Below are 24,788 nucleotides of genomic sequence, written 5' to 3'. Positions count from 1 at the left end.
AGTTTTACTCCAAATTACTACAGGTTTGAGTAACAAACTATTAAAGACTTTCTGGAAACCAAACATCCTGAGAATATATTGAATACAAAATTTTTCTGGAGACTCCAAGATATGCTGCAATAAAAGGGAGAGTTTTACTCCAAATTACTACAGGTTTGAGTAACAAACTATTAAAGACTTTCTGGAAACCAAACATCCTGAGAATATATTGAATACAAAATTTTTCTGGAGACTATCAGGTTGTATTGTGAAACAGGTTTATAGACAGGAGAAAACAAGCCCTGCCTCTGCATTTTATGGATATAAAATAAGGTTTTTGTTTGTTTGTTTGTTTGGTTGGTTGGTTGGTTGGTTGGTTGGTTGGTTGGCTTTTTGAGACAGGGTTTCTTTGTAGCTTTGGAGCCTGTCCTGGAACTAGCTCTTATAGACCAGGCTGGCCTGAACTCACAGAGATCCAGATCCACCTGCCTCTGCCTCCTGAAAGTGCTGGGATTACAGGCATGCCCCACCACCGCCCAGCTTAAACTATTTTTTTAAGGTTATCTATTACAAAGCACGCTGTTCTGTATTAGCCTTTAAAATCTTTTATCTGTTTATGTACTTCCTAAATTGGTATAAGGTCTTATTCTGCTGCATAGTAAGGAAGCTTAATGTACACGTCCTGTGCTCCAAGGCATGGGAATCTGTTCCTGGAATGTGTTGATGTTCTTGCTATGTCCATGTAACTGCAGAGTCCAAAGTGAATGACTTGCAGGGTTCAGACTACATTATCATTTTTGTTCTTGGAAGTTGAAGAAGTTCTTCTTTGACTTGCACATGTATGCTGTGCTGCAGTGCAGCTCCGTTAAACTTCACACTCCATAGTATAGCCTCTCAAGTGTGTGCATGTGAGGAGAGGCATGCACATACATATGTATCCACTGGCAAAGCATTGAACTGAAAAGCACTCTGGTGAGATCATCTTTCCGTGCTTTGATATCAAATTAACTGAGCGATATCTTATTAATGTATGTAGAAAAAAGGGACATCGCTCCAACTTACTGTTAAGAAAGATCTGCAGAGATTCAAAAACTGATTATGCCAGTATGTGTACTGTTTTATGTATAGACAAAAACTGTCAGAGGCATGGAAATACTACAACATATGGCCAATTGATCATTTAGATATCAACCTACCAGAGGAGTGACTCTCTGATGGAGGTTATTTTTGTCCAGGCAAAGCCTGCAAGAACCACAGGACCGTTGACTCTGGAAACTATTGCTCACTTTTCCTAAGGCAGCTTGATGTCTTCCCAATACCTGCACTGTAGTGTGTAATCTCATGTGATGTGTATATGTAATCTCATGATTACATCTCAATCTTATGGGCACATATATCTGTGGGTAGTCAGGAAGATGACTTTTCATTAAACTTCATGATTTTGATATATAGAATATATACTAGGACATGCTTCATAACTAGATCTGTTTGTTCCACGAGGACTGTAGACACTTAAAAACCTGCTTTGTTCCTTTTGCTCAAACTAACTTCACACAATCAGCTCATTTTTACCTCAGACAAATTCAAACTAGATTAAGGCTTTGTAAATAGATCATAAGTTTAAAACTTCACAGCTGTGCGCAAGGTCAGAGTCACAGGTGTCTAACGAAGTTGCTATACAAAGCACCCTAAGAAAAGCATGCCTGTTCTTCATTTGCCATTCTGCTGGCAATAGACTTATGTCTCAAAGTTTGTCACTGGGCACTGTGTGCACCCCCACCCCAGTCTGGTTGGTAAAACTCCTGTAACTTTGGAACTTTGTATTGCCATGGCAATGGCTCAGCTCCTTATCTCTTACTCTAGGAATGTGCTATTGGCCAGTGAGAGGTAACTCTTAAATCTTTTTATTGCTTCAAGGCTCCTGAAAGAAGAGGGGTTTTTTGTTGTTGTTGTTTGTTTGTTTGTTTGTTTGCTTGCTTGCTTTCTGTGTTTTGTTTTTCCAGATAGGGTTTCTCTCTGTAACAGCCCCAGCTGTCTTGGAACTAGCTCTTGTAGATCATGCTGGCCTCGAACTCACAGAGATCTGCCTGCCTCTGCCTCTTGAGTGCTAGGATTAAAGGTGTGCACCATCACAGCCCGGCTAAGAAGAAGAGTTTTTAGGCTAGAGGAGAAGAAGCTAGGAGGAATTAGAAGTAGGACAGGAGAATGAGATTGGAGGCAGAAAAATAGAGACTTGTTCAGAACAGTACATGCGTGAGAGAATTCAATCTGAGCCCTGAAGAAGACTTTGGGGCAGGAACCCTAAGCCCCTCTTTAAAAAACAGTGTTCACTAAATCAGATGTGGGAAATATTGAGTCATTTAGAAGATAGTTCTTATGTGTACTTGTTCATCTTTTGTATAGGTTTGAATAAAATTAAAATAAGTTCATTGCATATTATTTATTGAATTTTCCAGCATGTCTTAGTCACTGTTCTGTTTCTGTAAAGAGGTGCTAAGACCAAGGCAACTCTTATAAAAGTAAACATTTAATTGTAGACTTGCTTACAGTTGAGAGGGTTAGTTCTTTGTCATAGTGGGCAGTATGGCACCACTCAGAACTGAACCATACCTGAGAGCTATATCCTGATCTGTAGGCGGCAGGCATAGACTAGACCTGACGTGGGCGTTTAAAACTTCAAAACCCACCCACAGTGATGTACATCCTCCAACAAGGCCACACCACCTAATCCTTCTCAAATAGTGCCATTCCCTAGTGATTGTACTTCAAATATATGAACCTTTGGTATAAATGGGCCATTAGTATTCGAACCACACCCTGGGAGACGTAAAAGAAGTGCTTGCTTTTGAACTAGGAATGTGCTGACAGCCACAGCCTCATGAATAAAATGAATCTGTTATGCCAACACACCCTGCCAAGTTTCTATTTAATATGACTCTGGGTCTACAGTGGAATTTATGCAAATCTATATTCCAGCACTTCCTGCTTTTAAAGTATCTAGTAGTGACTACATGCTCAGAAAGCATGAAGCACAGATTATAACCAGAATTAGACAGCCATGTCTTTGCCTTTCTTGAGACTTTTACTGATCTCAGCAAATACCATCCAAGCATGGAAAACATCGCTTAATTTTGTTGAAATCTGGCATGAACATCATCTGAGTGTTCTACCACCTCCATCCCTTAGCCCCTTTGTCTGAATGAATCTTGTAGTTTTCCTGAAGCTTAGATAAGACTACATCCAGATTAAAAGCTTTCAATGACATCTCAGTATGATCAAAATGTATTGATCTGCTTTATTTAGCCTCTGTTCTGTGCCTCCCTCCTTCCCTCCCTCCCTCCGTCCCTCCGTCCCTCCCTCCCTCCCTCCCTCCCTGTTGTCACATCTTACTCTCATTCAAGCTTGCAAATGATTTTCCAGCTCAAATTGATGTTTTCTTCCTGGGAGCTCCTGAAGTTTCTGTTTCTTTTAGTGCACTTAGTTTTGTACATGTATATTGTTTTTCAGACTTTGTATTTATAGCTTACTCTCCTATTTCCTTTGTACATTATCTAGTGCATAGAGTGTGTCCTGACCTGTATTTATATGTAAATTTATAAAGAATACTTTGTCAAGGTACATTGGTGCACGTCTTTAATTCCTACACTCTGGAGACAGGCAGGGGCAGGCTGATTTTGTGTGTGTGTGTGTGTGTGTGTGTGTGTGTGTGTATTTATTTTACTTTAAGTAAAAGTACACCCTGACCACAGTGCCTCAGTGTCATCTTTTGTATCTTTATTTTTTGAATGTGACCCTTTCTTGAATTTTGAGAGTTTCTTACAGTGTATTTTGATCATATTCAATCCACATCACCTTTCCATGACTCCTCCAATATCTTCCCAACTCCATATTCTCTTTTTTTATATAATTCAAGGCATCTAGTTTGTTTTGCCCATTGGGTATGGGGTCAACCACGGGAGTTATGTTCTCCTACCAGGGGCTGTACCCTTAAAGAAAACTGACTCTTACTTCCCCCAAAGCCATCAGTGATCCATAGTTTTTCAATTAGAAGTTGGGTCTTGTGAACCTTTTTCCCCATCATGCTAGAAGTTAACTAACTGCCAGTCCTGGTAGGCAACCACAGCTGCTGTTTATGAGCTCACTTAACAGTTGATGAAAGTAATGCAAGTAGATCTAGGCATCCCAGTCAAAACATTGTTGTGCTCTGGTCCTCTTTAACCTGTGGCTCTAAAAACACTCTGCGGCTCCCCATTGCTGGTACCTGAACCTTGCAGGGGAGTCAACGTGCTGTAGATATTGTCTTATTTATGCATGAGCACTTTACTGACAGTCTCGGAATGTTGATTAGTGAGAAATTTCTGTGATGATGTCTGAGAACTGAACTAATCTATGGCACAGAGACATGAGTGGATAAGGCAGTTATTTTACTATGTCCATTTTGCAGAGTAGTTATTGTAGGTTCATCCAAAGGGACTATGAGCTCCAAACCATGAATTTTTGGAAAGACTGAGGTAGACAGATCTTTATGGATTCCAACCTAGTGTGGTCTACATAGTGAGTTCTAGAATAACAAAGGCTACGTGGCGAGTGAGACCTTCTCCCTCCTATTCCCCTGGGGGGGGGGACAACTTTGTTTGAGAGTTATTTCTTAGTTGAGAGAAGAAGCAGGTGTGAAGATGATTTATTCCAAAGGCAAGGATTTACAAAACTGTACTGACTGGTTTTGTGTTTTAGCTTGACACAAACTAGAAATGTCTCCTTGAGATCCACCCAATATTTTCTGAATTAGTGATCAATTGGGGAGGGTCCAGCCCACAGTGGGTAGTGCCATCTCCTGGCTGGTAGTCTCTGTTCTCTAAGAAAGCAGACTGCAAACCAGGGAAGGCAGATAAGCATCATTCTTTTATGGCTTCTTCTGCATCAGTTCCCTGCTTCCTGATCCTACCCTGTTTGAGTTCCTGTCTAAGGTGAACAATGCTATAGCAGTATAAACCTTTTCCTCCCTAACTTGTTTCTTGAATCATGATCTTTCACTGTAGCAGTAGAACTCCTAACTAGGATAACATTATTCTTTAAAATTGTTTGTTAATTTTTAAAATTTAAAGTTGGTGGTACTTTGTGCAGTGACATTATCAGTTAACATACTCATATGGATGGGGGGGGGGTTCTCACAAGGATCCATCTCCAGATGAAGAGCTATAGACAATGGCCATGAGAGGAGAATCAGTTGGCTTTGAGATGGTCAGCCCTAAACACATGTGTATATTACTTATACCAAATGAACCCAACAAGTTGTATTTATAAATTTGTGTCTGTATATGATGATAAGTAAAGAGTAAGAGGCAGTGAATTTGAGAAGTATTGGGCAGTGGGGGTGACGAAGTTAAAGGATGGAGAGGGAGGGGAGCAGTGGGGGGTAACTACAGTACTCATAGCGGAATTACCAGTAATTAAATAAGGTATTTTGGATGAGGTTGTTACTTTTATTTGAGCAGGAGTCCTGTGTTAACTAACTTGAGATGAGTATCATAAAGGTCATGTTATACTTACTAAGCATGTGTTAACCTAATGCTGCGAACATAATATATTTACTTAAAGAGGCTTCATTTGTCCTTCAAAGACAAATGTTTTGTTACAATTAATGATAGAAGAAAAAAAAACCATTTTGTTTTGTAGGTATCCTGGTCAGATATTGGAGGACTGGAAGAATATCAAAACTGAAATTGAAACAGGCTGTGGAATGGCCCTTGAAACATCCTAAGTCTTTCATCAGAATGGGCATTCAGCCACCTAAAGGAGTTCTCCTGTATGGTCCCCCGGGATGCTCCAAAACAATGATAGCAAAGGCGTTGGCCAATGAAAGCGGGCTGAACTTTCTAGCTATAAAGGTAGGGTATTGGAGTTTCAATGGCTACTCTCTTTTGACTTCTTTCCATTACATCCTTTATGATGCCTGTTCTATAAGGAGCAGTTAATTTTATTCCTTTATCTGAGGTAGATGACAATAAAATAATAGGTAGAGAAGATGAAAACATAAGCTGGAGCAAATACCCAGTTTAATTAGAGCTATCTTGGTACAATCAAAATTCTGAGGAAATGTGTCTTCGCCTGTCTCGCCTCCCATAAATGAATGGTTAGGAAGTATACGTTTTTGAGACAACAGTTTAAATTCCCTTCCCTTTCCTGCTAATCCCTCTCCCTTTTCAGAGATCCTACTTGCCTGCAGCATGTCTGACTCAAACTTGCTGTCTGTTTTTCTGCTCTTTAAGGAGTTTCCCGGGAGTGGTCTTCTGTATGTGTGTATCCTTTCCTCACAGTGCCTTTGTGTAATTCTATCCCTTGGATGGTTTGCTTTTTGTCTAGTGTGTTAAATGTGTCAGGACCAAGTTGCTGAGGTTATTTGGTAAATAAAATTGTTAAACAAAAACGTCCTGTGATCTTAACAGTGTCCAGACTGTACTGTTTTCATCCCAACTGTATAGTTAGGTACAAATGGGTGTCTTATTTATAGCACAGAATTTTTAAATTAGCCATGTAGCTACTTAGAAAGATTTAGAAGTCATCCTTACAACTTGATCTGTTCACTGCCTTTTAAGTTGCAGTGCTGGCACTCTATGCAGTGAAAGAGACATTACCTTTTTCCTTTCTGGATATGAAGAAGACAAAGGTGGCACTATTACAGAAAACAGCATTGTGTGTGAAGTGCAGCCCTGCACACTATCGCTTTTAGCTCTTGCTGGGACTTTGAGCCTGCTACTCAGCTTCTATGTCCTTTTGTTTACTTGAGTAAAACCTGCCCAGTGAGAAATTTGGTGCAGTTCTCTGTAGTAGTATGCTGGTTTTTCACTCTTTTGGTTCTTTCTGGGTCCCACCACCCAGCTACCAAATAAACCACACACAGAGGCTTATTCTTAGTTATGAATGCCCAGCCTTAGCTTGACTTGTTTCTTGCCAGCTTTTGTTAAATTATCCTGACTGCCTTTTGCCTCTGGGCTTTTTTCCTTATTTCTGTATATCTTACTTTCCTTCTTACTCCATGGCTGGTTGGGTGGCTAGTTCCTGACATCCTCCTCTCCTTCTCCTTTCCTCTGGCTGCTCCTTCTCCTCCTCAGTTCTTCTACTTACACTCTCTGCCTGCCGGTCCTGCCTGTCCTTGTTCCTGCCTTGCTATTGGTGATTCAGCTCTTTATTAGGACCATCAGTTGTTTTAGACAGGCCAAAAAAAAAAAATCACAACTTTATAGAGTTAAACAAATGCAACATAAACAAAAGTCACACAATAAAATAATAAATATAACATAATAAAATAATGTTCCCCAGCATTTCTCTGTCAACTGTAACATTTAGAGCTCTGAATCCCATATTGCCATTTAGCCTGTGTGACTTTGGCCCTTTACTTCACTTGGATTTATAGTTAAAATTATGGTGTGTGTGTGTGTGTGTGTGTGTGTGTGTGTGTGTGTGTGTGTGTATCATGATTAAAAGCAGAATTATGATCCATTTTTTAAGATTACAATTATTACAAAAAGTGCCTAAGCAAGCTGATGCCTGATTTACCATACAAATTTTAAGGCTAAAATTCTGGAGGGCGTATTGTTAAGTAGCATCTTGGCAAAAGCACAGGAAGGTGTAAGGGTTCATTATAAAGCAGGTAGCCAGAGAGTGAGAGTCAGTGGCTGAGGAGCTCTTATAACAACTCATCCTCCAGAAAGAAAGACTCTTACAAGAACTGACATTCCTCCTGGAGGAGGATGATCTCATTGATCAAAAAGTGTGGTAGCAGATTGCAAACTATTTTCTTTAAATGTAAGAGCTGTCTTTAAAACTGAATATAAACTTGTTACTCTGTACTAGAATATACGGTATTTAACAGCTTGAACCTCAAGGTAAGCTTTCTTGGCGATGAAACTGCTCTGATAGATTGAATTCTAGAGCAATGCCGCGTAGCAGTTTAGCATTCTGTGTTGCATTGTACTGGCACTCATCTGGCTGAGGTTCAGGAGCCTGTAATTCAGTACACAATCACAGACTCTTGGGCCTGTCTTCCATTACTGCCATTACTTGTTAGTAATGCCTGACTTGAATTGTTCTGGCCCAGTTTTTCTCATAATGCTAAATAATTAGGTTAACTTCAGATCTGTGTTGTTCACCTTCTCATCTCCCTCCCCTCCCCCACACCCCTTCTTCCTCTCTCCCCTTTCCTTTGTTTCTTCCCTGGGCTTCTGGTGATCTGCTTCTACATAACTACTATGAGGTATGAAGGATCCTCAGATGGTTCAACTGTTTGGCATGCTTTTACATTCCTATATATTATCAAGTCTATTTATACAATGGATTTGTGTCATGCTTATATTTCTGCTAGTGGTGCTAAGACACTGACATATTATCAGCAGAGAGGATGCAGTCACAGAATCATCATATTCTTCTTTCCAGCATTGATACTGAAGTTGTCTTTTCTTAGAACCCTTACCTATGAAAGAACGAAGACCTTTCTTAATATTCTCTAACTGCTCTTAAGCTTTATTAAAAAGCTGTGTATAATATGCCTGAGTTTACACTGCCTTTTTAAAAAAGTTATCTTCATTATATTAGTATTTTATGTCATATTCTTCACTTTTATAGATAGTTGTTACCAGAATAACAGTAGGTAATACCGAGTTAGTATGTCCATCCATAAAAATGGTGACTCCAATATTTTTCTTTCTGATTTTTGTCAGGAACACCGTTGCCGTAATTAGTTGCCCTAAACTGAATAAAATCGACATTCAAACTCCTTACCAAATCCTGCCTCCAACAAAAACTCATTGTGCTAATTAAAGCCTGTTTTATTGGTTGGGGCTTGAGGTTTGTCTGACTCACTTTGGTAATGCCTTTCTGTGGTCATAATTTAGGAAAGTAATGTAGCACGTGTGAATGAAAGGCACTCTTTGCCGTATCATGAAAGGACAGTCCTTATTCTCTATCATTTTGTGGGACTGGAGAAATAATCTTGCCAGATAAAACCATACAAAATGGTCTTATTAATCAATGGGGAGGTTAGGAATGTCACACCATCCTTCAGTTTTCCATCAGCATTCTGAACACATTGCTTGCACTGGTGCAAGGCAGTACTTCTTTGGTCTTATGGCAACTTCTTGCTGGCTTTTCTTGGAATCTTTCTCTCTTGTTCTCCACTCAGACCTCACACACCCTGGTCACCACTTAATGAGTACCTTACAAATTTATTTACCCATTTTATATTATTATTTTTGAGATTTTTTCAGATTTTGTTTTTGTTGCCATAACTAGTGTGTTAGTAAATACTCTCACATGTTTCCTTGTATGTAATGGTCTCCTTATGGTACCTGTGCATGTAGAAGTTCCGACTGTTGCATATGAATGTACTCAATAGTAACTAGATAATTTGAAATTGCCTTATTTGGTATGTTATGGGTTTTTTTGTTCTCACTGTCTCGTGAATTTTCTTAATATTATTGAAGTTCATGTTTGCTCTCCAGCAGTCAAACCGCTGATATTGTAGATGGGTTGATAATATCAGACAGAGATAGCTCTTTAGAATTGTAGTTAGATAAATCTATAGCAGACTCGGACACTATAGTCCTTTAGACAAAATGTGTTTGGTTTTTTTCAAAAATGAAGAGGAAGATAATATCTAGACTGTTATTTCCCAGAGTCTAAAATGTATAAATAATTGTACTATTGTGTTAATTTTAGTGTGATTATGTTTGCTTGCACAGGTAGGGTTAGGAATTCGCTTGTTAAAGTCAGTTAGTACAATTTGATAGAATTCGGTTTCTCTTAGTATAATACCTGGAGACAGGAAAAGCAATAGCTAACTAAAAAGCAGTTAGACAAGGGGCAGCAGATTGTGACTAGACACTTTGAAGCTTTACCACAAGTGGTTATAAGAATGTGTTTCTGGGGTAGTTTAACAGTCTGTGATGGTCCATGAGACTCCTCGGCAAGGGTAGGTGGCTAAGAAGTGCCTGCAAGGCCTTTGTCATTTGAGGGCAGTGTTGAGGCTGTTAACACTTCAAGTACTTTTATCATATATTAACTTGGATCGTCTGTTTGCTTAGTTGTTTTAGGGTTTATCATGAAATTATAAGAAGACTATTTCTGCGTTATTTACTTCTTGCCAGATAGGGGCTTTTATTTAGTAGATTTAGGTATAAACTAATAAACAGATGTGACTAGGTTTAGGAATCTATCATGTGACTTCTTTGTTGGTCTTCTAAATTAGCCTCTTATATCTTTGGTGCTTACAACATGCTTGGTATATCATAAAACTACCCATAGATGGACAGTCAGTGAGCCAATTGCTATCAAACATACTTAGTCACAGCCTCTCCTTTGTATTGATGTTTGGCTTTAGAACATATGGCTTTAATATTTGAGGCATAAATAACACCTAGGGGCAATAAGCATGCTTTAGGAACTAATTTAAATAAAAGTGGTAGGTTGGGTGTTTTTGTTTGTTTTGATTTGATTTATTTTGCTTTTTGCTTACTTTGTCTTTGTGTTTTTCCCCCTCCTTAATAAAAAGAAAATACGGGTGACTGTGTGAAGACACTAAAGCACTGGCTTCTTCCCTTACAGGGGCCTGAGTTAATGAATAAGTATGTTGGTGAATCTGAAAGAGCGGTTAGAGAGGTAAGGAGAGAATCACACTTTTGTCCTTCTGTGTAGTTCTTACTTATTTTTGGGTAATGGAAAGTGGTATAAATCTTCAAGCAAATGCTGTTTTATGATTTAAAATGAAACTTTGAGTTCTCTTTAATATTTTTGTTTGTTCTTACCTATCATACTATCCTAACTTATTTTTCCCCAAATTAATTTTAATAACTATCATCCCTTCCTATGTTTGTAAAAGGAAGTATCTATCTTTCTGAAGGGCGGTCATTCTTATATGGAATTTTAAGCTTTTATATTAGGTAGCTTTTTATTTTGAATAAGCATTGTATTTGAAATTTTCACCTTACTGACTTGATCTTCTGCCTTGTGGTTTAGACAGTGTATCTTCTTGTGTTGACTGACTTTTAAATCCAGCTCCTGGCTGATAATGCTTCTTCATTCTTGCTGTTAAAGTTGGTCCAAAGTTGGGGCAACTAGAGTCACCATTTGATCACATGCCATACTTTACTACTTTTTCCCCCTTTGTTCATAGAACGCACAAATAACAGTGGGATATTGGCTTCTATTTGTGAAGACTTTAGTGCTAATCAGGAGAAATGGGGTTTCAAATATTTTGTCACAAGAAACTATTTAAAATTATATTTTGTCTTTTCTGCTTAAAATATAGATGATGGTAAATTTTGGGAAGAGTTAGTTGAAATGAATAGCAGTGAAAAAACAGCAGCATTTACTAATATTGAATTGGTCCCTGTATCTTTATGATCATGTGACACATGAACAAAAAATAATTGTCTAAGTTATAAGAGATACATATTTGGATTTTTTTCTACCATGCTGCCTTCTTCCAAGCTCGTTTTCATACATGGTGTTATTGACTGTTTCATTGGGTAAGACACTGACTTATGTTCAGTCCAGTACTATGGTCCTTACACATCTAAACGTTTGTCTTACCTGGGTTTTAATAGTCAAACCATTTTCCTGTACATTCTTAAAAGTGATTGTTAGCTTTGAGATGTATGAGCATTTTATATGGCTTTTATTTTAATATGTTTTATAATAGTGTTATTCATTAAGTTTCAGGTATTGAGCCAATATGTTTCATGCTCATGTTTGTTACTCATTTCCCGAGATCTGTATGAATTATTACCATCATCATTTTCTAGATGTGGAGATTGAGGTCTGCTGAAGCTCATATAGTACTTGGTGGAGCTGGTATTTAGCTGAATTTCTCTAATTATGTAACTGGTTTTCCTCCTGTAATGTATTAATTGGTAGTCTGTTCACCACTAAGGAAGTTACTCTTAAAGCACTAAGTGTTTTGGGCACCTGGTATGAGGTATAAGTGACGTGATCAGGCTAGTAGCATTTGCTAATTTTGTCTACTTTGGAATTCTTTCCTGTAGATATTCCGTAAAGCAAGAGCAGTGGCACCTTCCATTATCTTTTTTGATGAACTTGATGCTTTGGCAGTTGAAAGGGGCAGGTAAGAATTCTTAAATATTAGCATGTTAAATAATAGTAGTTAATATCATTTTGATGCACATTTTACTTAATACTATATTTTTCTAGAAGAAATCATTTCTGAATCTGTGCATTTAATTTCCCCTTTATCTACTTTTTTCATCTAATCACTGTAGAGTAATTTTCCATACAATTGGAAAAAACTGATAAAATTGAAGAATTCTAATTAATTTTTAGTTTGCTTATGAAGTTCCCTTAGTACTATATATTAGAAATAATAGTATTGATATAAACACATAGTTAAATGTGAAAACAAAAGTTTGATTAAATACAGTGTATTCGTACAGGAGAAGTAAATTACATAAGTTGTTACTATATGACCCACACAAAACCCTTATTTTCATGTTTCTTGCTTTGTATTGATAAAGCACATCTTTAAATAGATTTTAAAAGGCTTGAAAGAAAGAAAGAATATATAGATTTTAGAATTCTTTAGAATAAACTGTTGTAATTAAATAGAATGTAAGTTATCTAAAATGATTGGACCAAAATGCCTTAAATTTCATGATTTTTTTCTTTTAAGTTTTGGGATTTTTTTTTTTTACCTTGATGACAAGATTTTCAAAGAATTTTAAGTCCTGGAGCATTTCAGAAGTGTTATTTATAAACTTTTCAAAAATCAGCTTAATAATGATCATGGCAGTGAGCTTTCCTTGAAGATAGATTTCAGTACATCATTTCGTCACTTTTTTTGGTGCTGGGAACCAAACCTAAGACTTTGGCTTTGCTGTGCCTGGATTCTACCCTTGAATTAAATCTCCTGCCCAACAAATACGTTCTGTAACAGGACCAGTTAGTCCATGTCAAGCTTCTGTTAACTGCTGGTTTTCTGTAATGCAAAGACATCCACAACAGATACACAATAGTGGGAAAATGGCCGGCTAGCCACACACTCTGTGTATCGTTTGCCAGTGTCTGTTTTGTGTTTTCATATAACCCTTTGATTATATTAAATGCCTCATGGCATTGTCTGTCTTTTGAGAATAATTTGCACAGCAGTCTTGACTTAGGAAAGGAAAAAGGAATTACTATATTATAAATGTCTAACTAGTACTTCCTATTGCTGAATGTTTTTGAATGCCCTGTTGCCTTTCTCTAGCAGATAATAAAGTTTTATGGTATTTCATTATTTTAGTGACTTAAATGTTTGTAGTTAAACTTTTTATTAATGTTGGTTTTGATTTCCTAGGATGTCAGTTTTATGGATTTTGTTTCCTACTGATGTTTTAAAAGTCAACCAAGCTGTTTTCTTGGCCTATGAAATGTTTTTCACCAAGTTGTTTCTCAGACTAGGTCTAAGTGGTTATGTGGACATAAAGGCAGAAGTGATATGGGTAATAAGAATGGAAGAATTCCCCTCTTACTCTTGATGTTAAACCACCACTTTTTCCTATAAGATAGTCATTGGATGTGTTGACCCTCCCTACTATGTAGAAGTGACAGAGATGTCAATAATATATTTCTAAATATATGTGAGTTAAATAAAAATACTAAGTAATTTCCCATAGGTACTATATAACAGCATAGAACCACAAAATTTTTAATCTGAAAGAGCATTTGCATAGCTGGATTAAATCAAGTCCCTAGATTATAATTGACAAATCCTCAAGAGAACCACAGGCACACAGTCAAGTAATCAAAATCTTGACTAATAAGAATGAGGGGCTAGAGGGTCAGAGGAGCTGGTGATTTTGATTCATCTGGGTACTTAGGAGCACCTGAGTCCAGCTTTTGCTCATAGGTTTTCCTGTCATTGGTTAACAGATTTTCTGTTGTGTTTAAATAGACTTCTTATGAAATTTTATTATAGCATTTCTGTTTATGAAACCTTTTGTTTTTTGGTATAGATTATCTTAGAAGCTTTGCAGTATTTCACCCTAACAAAGCCTCCTGCCCCCCCCCCCCCCAAAGAATAGAATGTGCTGGGTGGTGGTAGTATATGCCTTTAATTTCAGCACTTGGGAGGCAGAGGTAGATTGATCTCTGTAGAGGAGTTCAAGGCCAGCCTCTTCTACAGAGCCAGGACAGCTAGATTTTGTTACAACACAGAGAAACCCTGTCTGACCACTACCACCAAAAAGAGGGAGGGAGAGGAAGAAGAAAGAATAGAATGCTAAGGAAAGCTGGAAAACACAAAAACAGCAAAAAAAAAAAAAAATAAAAATAAAAAAAAAAAATCCCAGGTATCTTTGTGCAAACTAATTGAGAAGTGGGGCCTGAATTGAAAACCTTGGTCACTTGTGCTAAATATACAGAATTGATTTTGCTCTTTGTATGTAACTTCTAAAAGCAGTAAAGAGAGGATAAAGGTTAGCAATGAAATGAGGACTATGATCTTTTTAAACCTTATTTGTATTATTTTAAAGTATGTGCATAATTTTGTGTGTGTGTGTGTGTGTGTGTGTGTGTGTGTGTATCTGTCTGTGAATATGTGCACATAAGTTACAAGCAATTCTGAGCCCCCTGACATGGGCATTGGGAACTGAACCCAGATTCTCTGTAAGAGAATACACTCTTAAACTCTGAGCCTCTCTTCAACTGGAGCACCGTGCTTCTTGAGCCAAAGAGAAAACATTTCAAAAGAGATGCCGTCCAATCATGAATAGTACTAATTCATTTTATAGAAAAGGCATTGTGTTAACTTTTTACCCAAGGGTCATTTTTTTGCACTTAAAAAAGTTTTTGCTATAGAGAAATCTAATACTCTTCGAAAAAAAAAGTAGATAAATGCCCAAGTTACTAGGTCCAAATGTTATGTGCCGAAACTAACCTAAAAGCTTAAAGGTTATGATCTTGAAGCATTATATACAAATGCTGGGTAGAATTCTCCTAAAAATACACACACACCCCCTTTTTTTTAAACTAAGTAATGAGAACTGTTGAAGAAGTTAACAAGAAGCTAAAGGAGTAGGAATTCTTTTTAAACATAGTTTTATTTCCTGAGTGAAGCATTATTGTATCTGAGTATACAGTCTTATAAAACACTTTGTCAGGTTTGGAGGGATTTACATTTTACATTTACATTGCAAAACTCTGAAAAGTATATACTATATATAAATCTTAGGTTTTCAAAATAAGTCATTCCTTGAGGATTCACAAGGCACTTGAGCATGAAATAAACTGTTGAAACTACATGTAAGGAACTCTATAAGTCTACGGCAGTGGTCCACTCAGACACCCAGGAACGAAGGCCTTTAGTAGTGTATTGAATAAAGGAAACTAAATGTTAGGAACTCTATAAGTCTATGACAGTGGCCTCTTCAAACACCTAGGAATGAAGGCTTTTTGTAGTATATTGAATACAGGCTGATGCATTCCATCGTGCCTGATTGTTACAAAGCATGTCAGAGGAACTATTCTCAGTACTGGATTGATGGTTTCCATAGCAAGACTAAGGGATGCTTTCTACTATTTCATTATGAAGGCTTTGAAGGGAACTGGCAATTGTTTTCTTGTTTTGATTTCTTCAGACAGGTTTCTCTGTGTAGCCCTGACTGTCCTGTGTTTTTGGTTTTCTTTCTTTCTTTATATATTTATTTATTTATTTTTGTTTTATGGCTAAAAGCCACTTATGAGTGAGTACATATGATATTTGTCTTTCGGGGTCTGGGTTACCTCACTCAATATGTTCTAGCTCCATCCATTTGCCTGCAAATTTCAAGATGTCGTTTTTTTTTTTTCTGCTGTGTAGTACTCCATTGTATAAGTGTACCACATTTTTTTTTTAATCCATTCTTCGGTCAAGGGGCATTTAGGTTGTTTCCAGGTTCTGGCTATAGCAAACAATGCTGCTATGAACATGGCTGAGCACATGTCCTTTTGGTATAATTGAGCATCTTTTGGGTATATACCCAAAAGTGGTATTAAGGAAGGTTGTTTTCTAATTTTCTGAGAAATTGCCATACTGAAATCCAAAGAGGCTGAACCAGTTTGCACTCCCACCACAGTGGAGGAGTGTTCCCTTCACATCCTCTCCAGCATAAGTTGTCATCAGTGTTTTTGATGTTGGCCATTCTTATAGGTATAAGATGGAATCTGAGTTGTTTTGATTTGCATTTCTCTGATGACTAAGGATGTTGAGCATTACCTTAAGTGTTTTTCAGCCATTTTAGAATCCTCTCTTGATAGTTCTCTGTTTAGGTCTGTACCCCATTTTTTTTATTGGATTATTTGTTCTTTTGATGATCAGTTTCTTGAGTTCTTTGTATATTTTGGAGATCATACCCCTGTTCGATGTGGGCTGCCATGTTGGCCCTGACTGTCCTGAAACTCACTCTGTAGACCAGTTTGGTCTGAAACTCACAGAGCTCCACCTGCCGCTGCCTCTGCCTCCAAGTGCTGGAATTAAAGGCATGCATCAACATGATTTGAATATGTCGACACCCAAAGTGTGTTATCTCTAAAATTCTGAAAATCTTATGTTATGTTCTCCTCACTGCTACTGTCCCTTACTTACTGTTCTTTCCTGTCCTTCCTCTTCTTTATGGTCCTTTGCCTCTTCTTGAGTGTGTGTGTGTGAGAGAGGGAGAGGGAGAGGAAGGGAGGGAGAGAGGGAGAGAGGGAGAGGGAGAGAGAGAGAGATTGTGTGTTCTGAAGATCAACCCTAAGAGGTCTTGGCATACAAGACAAACACTAGCTGAGCTAAATCTCCATCCCCTATCCGTGATTGATATACTTATGGACCACATTCCATTTCGATTCTTTAGGGTAACTTTAAATGATGACATGTATCTTTATTAAATTGTGAGAATGGTAATTATGGTGTTACTTATAACTACTACCTACTGGTATATCCTTCGTGCTGAATACTCTGCTGGAGGCCTTCCATGTTATATTTAATCTTTAAGATAAATTAATTCAGTTGGTGTGCTGTAACAGAATATCCAAATAGGTTTTTTAAATTTATGTCTATGGCTATTATTGATATTTTTAAATAAATTTGTATTTCATTTTTCTGCTGTTAATTTTTGTTTTTATTCACTTATACTTTAATATCTGCGCTTTCTGCTTTGACTATTCATCTAGTAATTATGAACTCTTGGAATTTTTGCTAATGTTGCTATTTGATTGCTAAAGACTCATGGAAATATTGTATTGTGGAGAATTGTTCTAAAGGATATAGACTATTTAAAACATTCAAAATTACTTTTAGTTAGAGTTAGGTAGCAGATCTATTTACCTAATAGTCAACTAATACGATAGGATGAGGACTCACATACTCTCTTACCTTGAAGAGTTTAAATACTGCAAAGGACCACTTGAAGTCAACTTACGTATAATACCTCATGTCCACTTGTAAGTTGTGGGTCTGATGATTCTGTCCTATGGATGGTCAGTAAGTTTTTAAGCTTCTACCGTATGTTGAAATCTGAGTCCTGTCAGTAACTATGCATGGTGATATAAATGTCCTGTCACATTTAGCATATGTTAAATGTGTGAAGATAATATTCATCCGAGGACAGAAGACTCTGTGTTCTTTTCTGATCCTCCCCAGTACATTTCACTGGCTATCTGTGTGTTAATATACACACAGTGCTGTTTCATTCCGTAGATTAGATAATTCATAGTTCTGAGTAGATCCGAAGAAATAGCATGATTGTGAATGAGAATTGTTATCTTTTGATCTTGATAAAGGGTTCTCTTACAGTTTTCTTACTTGATTTAAGGGTTTTGTATCTGTAGAACTGGCTTTGTGAATGAGTTCATGAATGAGCCAGTTTGTTCAGAAATGGGGGCTGTGGTGACTACCCACCTGCTGCTGTGTTTTTAAAATACTTGATAACTTCTGTGCATCTAGAAAGATAGAGACATTCCATTCCTGGGAGATATGTAGAGTTTTCAGCCTTCCTTTGAGCAATGTGTCTATATCATAGAGAACTTAATTTCAGTACCTATCCCTGTCAATAGATATATTGCAGATATAAATTTTGACTGTCTTTAATTCTTTGTGTATTTGAGGAACTGATTAAAGTAATCTTACATCTAGCTTCCCAATCCTAGTTTCATTTACTATTTTAGTTTTAGAAAAATCACCTTATTTGATGATATAGGAAAGGAAACAATTGGAATATAGTTTTTGATATAATTCAGTTACTAATGACTCTTCAAGCACACATTTGTAAACATATCTTTTTTCTTATAAAGAAGTTTTAAAATAGTAAGTGTATTTAGGATAGAAAAGAAGATTTTTAAAACTGTTTGCAAAATATCAGTTCTTCAGGTGCTGGGAATGTTGCAGACCGTGTATTGGCTCAGCTGTTAACAGAGATGGATGGGATTGAACAACTAAAAGATGTAACTGTTTTGGCAGCTACTAATCGCCCAGACAGAATTGACAAGGTAAGAAAGGAGGTGATATGGGTGTTGTAGTTACTTGGGTTTATGTCTTTTGTATTGTATTGTTAGTTTGTTTTGTTGTATCACTCTTTTGAGTTTTTCATTAAGAGGCCATTGGAGGATGTGTAACTGTTTTAGTTACATGCTACAGATTTACTACTTCCTGTTAGAGGACAAGAGAAACCTATGGTTTTTTGTGAACCAGTCTCCCAGTGTTCAAGAAAGTTTTGAGTGGAGTTTTGACTATTTGTATTTACATTTGTATTTACACTAAGGGTATTAGAAAATTCTGGTCCCAGGTTTTATTCTCTTGAGTGTAGATGAACTAGAGTTGGAATGGACTAGCCAGCCTCTTAATAACGCAAAATGTCATACCCTTTCATTGAGAATTACAATGAAAAATGGGGAGAATGACTAGGTCCAAGGCCACCCAGGGAAGTACTCTGTTAATGAAAGTATTTTGCAACTCTCCAGCATCCATTCTACCCCCTTACTGCTGCCACAAACTTTTTTTTTTATATCTCTAGAAAATTAACTATTCAAGACATTTTTTTAAAGCTAGTTTAGGCTTCTTGAGGATTTTTTTTTTAGCATTTTCCTCTATGTCATGGTAATTGTCTAAGCCATTTCATACTTAAGAGAATCATGTAACCCACCATAACTTTATAGAAATCTTGTCCTAACCATTGCTTTCACTGTATTAGAATGAAAATAATAATGGGTTCTGTTCTCACAATATGTACCATAGATGTAATTCTCAGAAGTTTTTAAATTGTGACTTTTAAAAGAGCCTTTGAAGGTAAGAAGGATCCTTTTGTTACAAGAGCAGTTTTGTTAAGTTCAATTAGGCCTTTGGCTGTGTAGTGAAGGCTTTGGTCAACAGCAGTTAAGTGGACTTGCTTTCCCTTATTGCTGCTGCATTTGCACAAGCCAGCTGATGCCTGACCATTTGTAGGATATGTGTGAGTACTGAATATCTCACAGATTTGTATGAAAGGTAGGAATAAATTTTATCAAGAAGTATGGAACGTGGTGGTACAACCCTCAAGGATTACCTCATTCAGACCCTCCTCCACTCTTGCCATCCCCAGTTGAAAGACTGTGATTTTTTGTTTAACCTGTTAAGGTTTTCATTTTTGTCATCGCTTGTAGTGAGAGCTGCGGGCAGGCCTGCTTTTTGTCCCACCCGGCTCCCGGTCGCATACTAGCTTATGCCCTGAAATAACAACACACAAACTGTATTCATTTAAACACTACCTGGCCCATTAGTTTCAGCCTCTTACTCACATCTTGACTAACCCATATCTAATAATCTGTGTAACACCACGAGTGGTGTCTTACAGGGAAAGATTCAGCATGTCTGACCTGGTGGCTGGCTTCATCCATCTGTCCCAGAGAGGAGAGGCATGGTGGTCTGACTAACTTCCCAGCATTCTCTTCTGTCTACTCCACCCACCTAAGGGCCGGCCTATCAAATAGGCCAAGGCAGTTTCTTTATTATCCAACGAAATCAACAGATCGATAGAAGACACACCTACATCATTTCCCCTTTTTCTGTTTAAACAAAAAAGAAAGGCTTTCACTTTAACATAGTAAAATTACATATAACAAAACAGTTATCAAGCAAGAATTCCAGTTACAATATTTATATTTATCTTTTATCATATCTAAGGAAAACCATAACTATCTATTCTTCAACTCCAAAGACTCCAGAAGGGTATAATATTACCTAAGTAAACAAGAAATAAGCAACTTCCAAACTCTAGAAGTGATAGTGACACCTCGCTGCATGGACAGTCACCCAAAGTTCCTCTGTACTGTTGGGGCATCCATCTTCAGCCTTCAGGCCCACAGTATCCAGCAGACTTTTCCATGAAGCAGGAAATTTCAAAGACAGTCACTATCTGCTGTGTCCTGCAGAACGTCTCGCAGACTCTTTCATGAATCAGGAACCCCGAAAGACCATCTCACCTTTAGGCAAGTTCAGCAGTCCTCTCTGCGGGTTCTTTGTGTCCAGTTTATGCAATAGTCCAGGCAAGAGCAGTTTCTTGCCCAAATGGCTATCAAACTCCATAAGGAGCCTCTTTGATGGCCATCTTTCTCTTGAAGTAGATTGGTGCTGCCAGGAGCAGACGTGTCTCACTGTCATGAACAGTCCTAAGTTATTAAGTCATTTAAAATGCCATATTCTGTAGCCTTTGAAAGATATGAAGAATGTCTATCTAACTGAAATATACCTCTACATATCTAGAAAATCTAACATGACCACAAGCTTGACTATTATCGATGATTATTCATTAACAACCTATATACATTACATTTTTAAATGAACTGCATAATCACAACACCTTAATCAAGATCAGAAATACATATACTTATAACAAAATTGACCTTAAAATCCATACCAATGCAAATTATTCATATCTATATCAATTGCTAACTCCTATGGATACCTTTGCTTCCCTGATGTTGAGTGCCTTCAGTGTTAATTCTGTTTCTTGAAGTAGGATTTTGAGTGGTAAATTTCCTCTACGTCCTTCTGAATCAAACTAAATGACTTAGCCTGGTGACAGCTTTCATTAAAGTTTTCTTGTGTAACACTCTTAAAAGACAGTTTACCTTCCCTTTTTCTACGAATTGTCTAAGTATATGTACTGTGTATGGTCTCTGGAGCTGCTTGGTGATTTACATGAGTAGTGATACACTGCTGTGCTTGTAGTCTGTCATAGAAGAGTGGCTGTAGCAGGAGGCAGTGATACGGTGCTATACTAGAAGGCTGTGATAGTTTCAAGGTCACTACACCACTTCTTGGTGTTCTCTTAGCACTTCATCTTTTTACAGTACAATTTCTTAGGCTAGTGTTCAACTGGGTAACTCCTCAAAATTCTTATATATGTAATTTTATTATGTGACAATAATAAGTATTTACTAATGACTTTTAATTTTAGAGTGGCATTGGGACTTAGATTGGGAATTGGTGGAATTCACTTTTTGGTATTTGTGATCACTAAGATTTTGACATTTAGATATTTAAGTTTGGAAAGTTGAGATTCTGTGTTTAGTTGTTTGATGAGCGGTTTTGTCTTGTGATGTCAGCATATGAACAGAGATATACTTAGAGATAAGTGTGCTTTTCCACTGTGTAGCTCTCCTGATGCACTGAGCCCTGATGTAAAGTTCCAACTCATATAGTTCCACCCTTTTTTCTAATCTACATAGGTGTCCATTCATATGTAGACTTCACATTCTGGACTCAGACTCCTAGCTAGAACTACTACTTGTACATCTACTACTGTAAAACCAGTGCTATTTCAAGTAAGAGCACTTCTGCTCGTAGCAGTTGATGACCTTGATCCAGTTTGTGTGAATTGTTCTTTCACTTTCCTTTTCCCTTCCCCTTCCTTATTTTTAAAAAATGTGTCTTTTCTTTGTACTGTCTCATTACCTGGCCTTTTCTTTTTCAGGTTTAACATTTTATCTTATATGTCATTTTTATTCTATCTTCAGCATTCTTTATTTTTTGAAATGCATGTGTAAGCTTATTAAAATTTACTGCATTTGTTTTAGCATATAAAATAGTAGCTTTCATTTTAGTGTTTTCCTTATACATGTTGAATACATGGTTATGTTACTTGCTACTGCCCAGTTTTGTTTCCAGCCCCACCATTGTATTTAAATTTGCAGGCCACATTGATACTTGTCTTTCCGAGTTTGGATTCTTTCACTTTATACCATGATCCCCAGTTCTGTCTATTGTCTTATAAATGACATTTCTTTTTTACAGCTAAATAAACTTCCCTTGTATATGTAGACATGATTTTTTGTATCCATTCATCTGTTGATAGATTGCTAAGGTGGGTTCATATCTTGATTACTCTGAGTTGTGTAGCGGTAAACATGGATGTTGTGCTTGAATAGGATAGTTTATGTCAACTTTACACAAACTAAAGCCATCTGAGAGGAGGGAACCCCAATTAAGAAACTGCCTCCATAAGTTTGGGCTGTAGGCAACCTTGTAGGACTTTTTCTTAATTAATGATTTAAAACTCAGGACCACCAGTTTGGGATAGCACTACCAACAGTGGCTGAGTAAACCAGGAGCAAGCCAGTAAGCAGCATGCCTTATAGCCTCTGCATCAGCTCCTGCCTCCAGGTTCCTGCTGTTTGAGTTCCTGTCCTGACTTTCCTTCAATGAAGAACAGTAATTCGGAAGCATAAGCCAAATAAACCCATTTCTCCCCAAGTTGCTTTGATCATGTGTTTCACCATAGCAATAGAAACCTTAGTTAACTGGGACAGATGTGTAGCCATCTCTGAGCAATGCTATTTGGGTGCCTTTAGGTATATTCCCAGGCATGAAGCAAATCATATTAGTTCTGCTTTTAGTTTTGTGAAGCCTGGATACTGCTTTCCAAAGTGGCCTGTGCTACTTGTACATTCCCACCAGCAGGGTGTAAGTGCCCCTTTGCCCTTGTCCTTTCCAGTGTTTGTTGCTTTCTTATGATTGTCTTTCTCACTCATGTGATGTGGAACCCCAGTTTAGTTTTGTTGTGCATTTTCCTCCTAGTTATGGATGTTTAAGATTATTTTCATGTAGTTTTTAGAAGATATACATTATCGCCACATGGCTTTTGCACAGTCAAACATCAAAATTTAGATAATGTATTTGGCCAGGATGGCCAGGGCCAGAACAGTGGCTACAGGAAATAGAGTTGCTTGAAATCGACAAGAGACATCAACTTTGGAAGAATTTGAAAGACATGCAGGGAACTTAGCTTACAGTATTCATGAAAAGTATTCAGCCTATTAATTTTCTGTGTCTTTTGAAAATGTAGTAGACAATCGTATACATCATTAAAGTCTACAGTTTATTTTTTTAGCTGGAACATATAATAATAAAACATTCAAAATGCTACCCAAAATGGTGTAGGATAGCAAAGTTTGTGCTTTCCGTTTTATTGTAGTTATGGGTTGGTTGGTTGCTTTTCATTTTGAGTGCTATCTTCTTATACTTAAGATTTTAAGTTTCTTTTTAAAGACTTCATTTAAAAAAAAAAGCAAGTCTTATCAGGGTTGGCAAAGTAACTTTTCTTTTTTTTTAACTATGAGAGTTTTCAGAAATAGGGAGATAAATTACCCTTAAGCTTGTGGTTGTGTAAAAACAAGCAAACAAAAAAACCTTTGATTGACTAACTTTTTTATTTAAAAATTACTACAAAGATGACTTGTCAAAAGCTACATATTTTCTGTTTTCGCGGTTGTTTATTGAGCTTACAAGATTTAGATTCTTTTTAATATGCTATCCTGAAAACTGCAAATTTAAAAACAATTTTTATTTAGATCAAAAGTATCTAGTTGTATAATTGTTTAAAGTTCGATCACTTTTAAGTTTAAATAAAACTTCCCTTTTATTGCAAATATTCCTGGATTCCTGAATTTTGTAACTGATGTTGAAATTAGCCAGAAACCAAAGTTATATATTGACTATTTTAGAACCATTAGCTGAATTAATTTGATAATGTTTTCAAACTTAATAGAATATTAATAGTAATGAAATGCCTTTTTCTGTGTGGTACTCATTGTGTGTGTGTGTGTGTGTGTGTGTGTGTGTGTGTAGTATTTGAAGTAATAAAGGTGAGCATATAATTTTAAGAAGCTTTAATATGTACAGTCTAATTTGACTCTCTAGATATTTTAATGCACTATAATCATGAACTGTTAGTGCTCCAGACTTTGCAATATTTTAGTGATGTGAGCAGATCAGATGTGTTTAACAATGGATTTGGTGTTGCAGTTACTCTGTTTTAACACAAGATGGTGATCCTCACTTGAAATGCTTTGAGTGGAAGCCGCTCTGCTTTCGAATAGTCAATCCCTCTGTGTTGATGTGTTCACTGTGTAATTTATGTAACAACGTAAGAGATTTATGTTTAGATTTATGTGAATTAGAGATAAAGGACATGTGAGCTTTAGGAAAGGGCAAAGTTGAATGGTGAAGTGATTAATCAGTTTATCATGTGTTAGGCTAAATGAAAGAATTCAGATGTAAAAGGCACACCAATGTGTACTTATTTATTCCATTTATGTGACATTCAGAAACAGCAGGACTTTGGTATCTAAAAATAGACATGGCGGAGGTGCAGAGATGGCGCAGCAGTGAGAATACTTGCTGCTTTTCCAGAGGACCCACATTAAATTCTCAGTACCCACATGCAGTTCAAAGACCTGTAACTCTAGCTCCAGGGACTCCAATGCCTTCTTCTGATCTCCAAGGACTGGTATGCATGTGGTGCACACATATACATGCAGGTAAAGCA

The 24,788-nt window shown here is 37.1% G+C and overlaps 1 protein-coding gene across 1 annotated transcript in view; it reads left to right on the top strand.

The window, feature by feature from the left end:
* Positions 1 to 24,788, top strand: part of Spata5 (spermatogenesis associated 5) — a 167,845-nt gene that overhangs the window by 34,489 nt on the left and 108,568 nt on the right. Inside the window, 5 exon segments of the mRNA XM_042055936.1 lie at positions 5,656 to 5,691; positions 5,694 to 5,867; positions 10,579 to 10,632; positions 12,018 to 12,097; positions 18,348 to 18,474. Of these exon segments, the coding sequence (XP_041911870.1) occupies positions 5,656 to 5,691; positions 5,694 to 5,867; positions 10,579 to 10,632; positions 12,018 to 12,097; positions 18,348 to 18,474 (471 nt within the window).

Source organism: Arvicola amphibius, chromosome 11 (assembly GCF_903992535.2).
Source record: "Arvicola amphibius chromosome 11, mArvAmp1.2, whole genome shotgun sequence".
NCBI classification, from domain to species: domain Eukaryota; kingdom Metazoa; phylum Chordata; class Mammalia; order Rodentia; family Cricetidae; genus Arvicola; species Arvicola amphibius.
Note: the sequence above shows the minus strand (reverse complement) of the source record. Positions and strands in the feature narration are given on the sequence as shown.